The following is a 3,109-nucleotide window of genomic DNA, read 5'->3' as shown; positions in this document are numbered from 1 at the left end:
AGAAAGCGAAATGGATTTTAGTCGGATAATGTATTCAACCTGCATTTTGATGTCGGTATTGTCTTAACCTTATATGCATTTAGATGGGTGCTTATCTAAGTTTTCAAGGATTATAACGCTGATAGTAATACACAAAAGATGGGTGCTTATCTAAGTTTTAAACTAAAGAACCAGAAACGTAATAGAGCTACATACATCTCTAAATATCAAATTATGGTCATGAATATATATATTAAACCTACCATTTTAGAAATATATAGAACTACACAAAATTAAGCAAGGGCGGAATATACTATGATCAAGGTAACTCCAAATAATGTATCTAATTAAGTAAGGGAATTTATCGTTGCATAAAAAATTACATTGGAACAAGAAGTTTTCAATATTTGGTAAGTCTCCAAATGCTATGTATTATAGCAAGCAATGAGCTAAGTCGACTTGAAGCTGCACTTGTCATAACCTGCCAAATAAATCGAGGATTTGAGGGAAATGTTAGTCTGAAGCAATAATCCATAGTTCTAAATTGAAAAGACTACGAAATATGCATTCCATGTAGTTACAAAAATTCACTTTCACCATGTCGGTGATCGTTGACTCTAGATCGAACAATGCAGGTTTTAAGGTTTGATTTTTGTTTTTTATCTTAAAAACCAGCTTAAAATTCCTTTAGATCTTGATCCATATAAGTCAACAACGTTTTGAATAGGTGAATGTGGGCTTTAAGTGACTGTGCGCGAATCTAATACCACCGAGTGTGACAATGAAGAATGCACCTCAAAAGAAGAAAGGGGATCAAGCACACATCACACAATAGCACATCAATAGTTGTTTGATCAAGATTAAACCATTCATATTTAAATTTGATATTTTTTTAAATTATAAATTAAAATATATATTTATTTGAACCATTTATTTTTGGTGGCAACTAGGCTACCCATGAAAGAATGATGGGTAATTTACCCCAACCAATACACATTAGCCACATAAACACATATTCATGAACTATCTTGACTCCACAAATAAATTGCTCATTTTCATTGGTTGGTGGATAAATTACCCACCATTCTTTAAAGGTAATTTAAAAAAAACCTTTATTTTTAATCAGACGCCGGCTACCGATGTCATGAATTCATGTTTTCTCTACCCGGATAGATTCCAATTTAAAAGAAATCAAGTGGCATATGCCTGTTGTGTGGATATATATAGTATGTGATGTGATGTGAAATGACTTAACTAACAGCTAAATAAAAGGATCTCATTGTAACAAAAAAAGAATCTCGATATATATGAAACATGTGAAGTGTTAATTTTGTCATATAATTTCATTAAAATTTATTTTATTATTTGTACCAAAAAATTAAATTATTTATCCTAATCAACTGTTTAAATTTTATCATAATCAACTTTTACGGTCCATACATATAATATTTTGCCGATTCAAAATTTTTTTTTTTTTTTTATCATTAGATCAACATGTAAATGTGCTAACAGTGTAGAACATGAAATACATGGAAAAATTACTTACAAAAAAAAATGAAATATATGAAAATTAATCTCTTTAACAAAGGTAATCAAATATGGTACGTAGTGCAAACTTACTTGGATCAACAGTGACAAGCATAGCAGTACCACCAAAATCACAAGTCCCCCCACCAATCTTAGTGTTCTGCCAATAGCTATTAAATGCATAAGAAGCATGTGCCAACACTGTGTTGGGCTGAAAGCATATCCCATTAGGCTGAACTGATTTACAGTCAGCCCCAGACCCACAGGCATAATCCATAGCCACTTGAATTATAGGATCAGGAACTGTAGGCTTTGCCACACACCAAATAGCATATTGTGGTGGCTTCTTATGAGTTGAAGGTGGTGGTGGATAAACAATAGGTGGCAAGTATACTTGAGGTGGGCCTATAACACTTTTAGGTGGGCTTGGAACATGTTTTGATGGGCTTGGAGGTGGCGGCGGCGACATTGTAACAATGGTTTTAGGACTTGGTGGTGGTCTAAAAACATCATGAGGTGGGTTTGGAACAGGTGAATAAGGTGGTAGAGAGGTAGGTTGTGGAGCAAGTGAATTGAAAGGTGGAAGTGGTTGAGAAGAAGGAGTACCATATGAAGAATCTAAGTCTGAGTAGCCAAATGATGAAAATTTGAGTTTCTTCCATGATTTGATGGAGTAGCTTCTACTACCTCTTCCATGATTTATAGCATCTGCAAATTTAACAAAAGTTACATATGTTTTATTAATTACTACACAAATTAAACTGAAGTTACATAGATAGATTAGTATATGAAATAATCATATAATTTATATGCATGGTTTACCACACAAAGGGAAAAGAGTGGAAACTAGCATCAAGAGGCAAAGATGTGCAATGTTGAATCTAAGGATGTAAGCTCTTGACTCCATTGGAATTGGATTAACACTAATGCACAAAATTAGAGGTTGAAATTTGAAAATATCCTCACAGATTTTGCTGATGGAGAGTAAGAGAAATGGACTGTAATATAAATAGTTAGTTGGTAGCCGTAAAGTGAGAAAGCATGAATATATAAACTAAAGTTGATTCTGCTGTCGCTTTAATTTGTTGCTGTCACTTTGTGATATGTTAATTATAAGCTAACAATTTTCTAAAAGGATAAAGGTTAAGTGGTGCATTGCATTTCTTTGGAATTTGGATACTATTAGTACGTATAAAATAGAGTTCATCAATTATTTTGTGAGGAATATATTCTTGCTTGGACATGCACTTTCGTTTTGCTTGCTATGCACTCAAAGAACTATATGAGATAGATCTATGGTCATATTTATATGTACTTAATTTTTTTTAACGGCATTTTATGTGCTCAATCTTAGGTGATTAGGAATCGGTTCAAATATAGTCATTTCACACAGAAAAGTAGTAGTATATTTTGGTAAACCAAGATATTCTCGCGCGTGCAGACGTATGTTTTTCCATGCATCCGAGTTAGGAACTGAAGCCAAAAACAAATGGTTAATGGGCTCAAGTGTTTATCACTTATGCCATACATGTCTGTGAAAATTAGAAAATTTACGTGCTCTAGTGCTTTTAAATAATTTATTCAATTTGAATACGCACTTCAA

General features: G+C 33.1%; 1 protein-coding gene across 1 annotated transcript; it reads right to left on the bottom strand.

Moving 5' to 3' along the window:
• Nucleotides 1–272: 272 nt before the first annotated feature.
• On the bottom strand, nt 273–2,618 carry LOC11432714 (formin-like protein 14). The gene is made up of 3 exons (XM_003601425.3): nt 2,329–2,618; nt 1,600–2,214; nt 273–460 (listed from the first exon to the last, which is right to left on the bottom strand). The coding sequence occupies exons 1-3, from the start codon at nt 2,411–2,413 to the stop codon at nt 429–431; spliced, it is 732 nt and encodes a 243-aa protein (XP_003601473.2). The 5' UTR covers nt 2,414–2,618; the 3' UTR covers nt 273–428.
• Between the last annotated feature and the right edge of the window lie 491 nt (nt 2,619–3,109).

The sequence above is a fragment of the Medicago truncatula genome, chromosome 3, assembly GCF_003473485.1.
Source record: "Medicago truncatula cultivar Jemalong A17 chromosome 3, MtrunA17r5.0-ANR, whole genome shotgun sequence".
NCBI classification, from domain to species: Eukaryota; Viridiplantae; Streptophyta; class Magnoliopsida; order Fabales; family Fabaceae; genus Medicago; species Medicago truncatula.
This window is presented reverse-complemented; position numbering and strand designations above follow the sequence as displayed.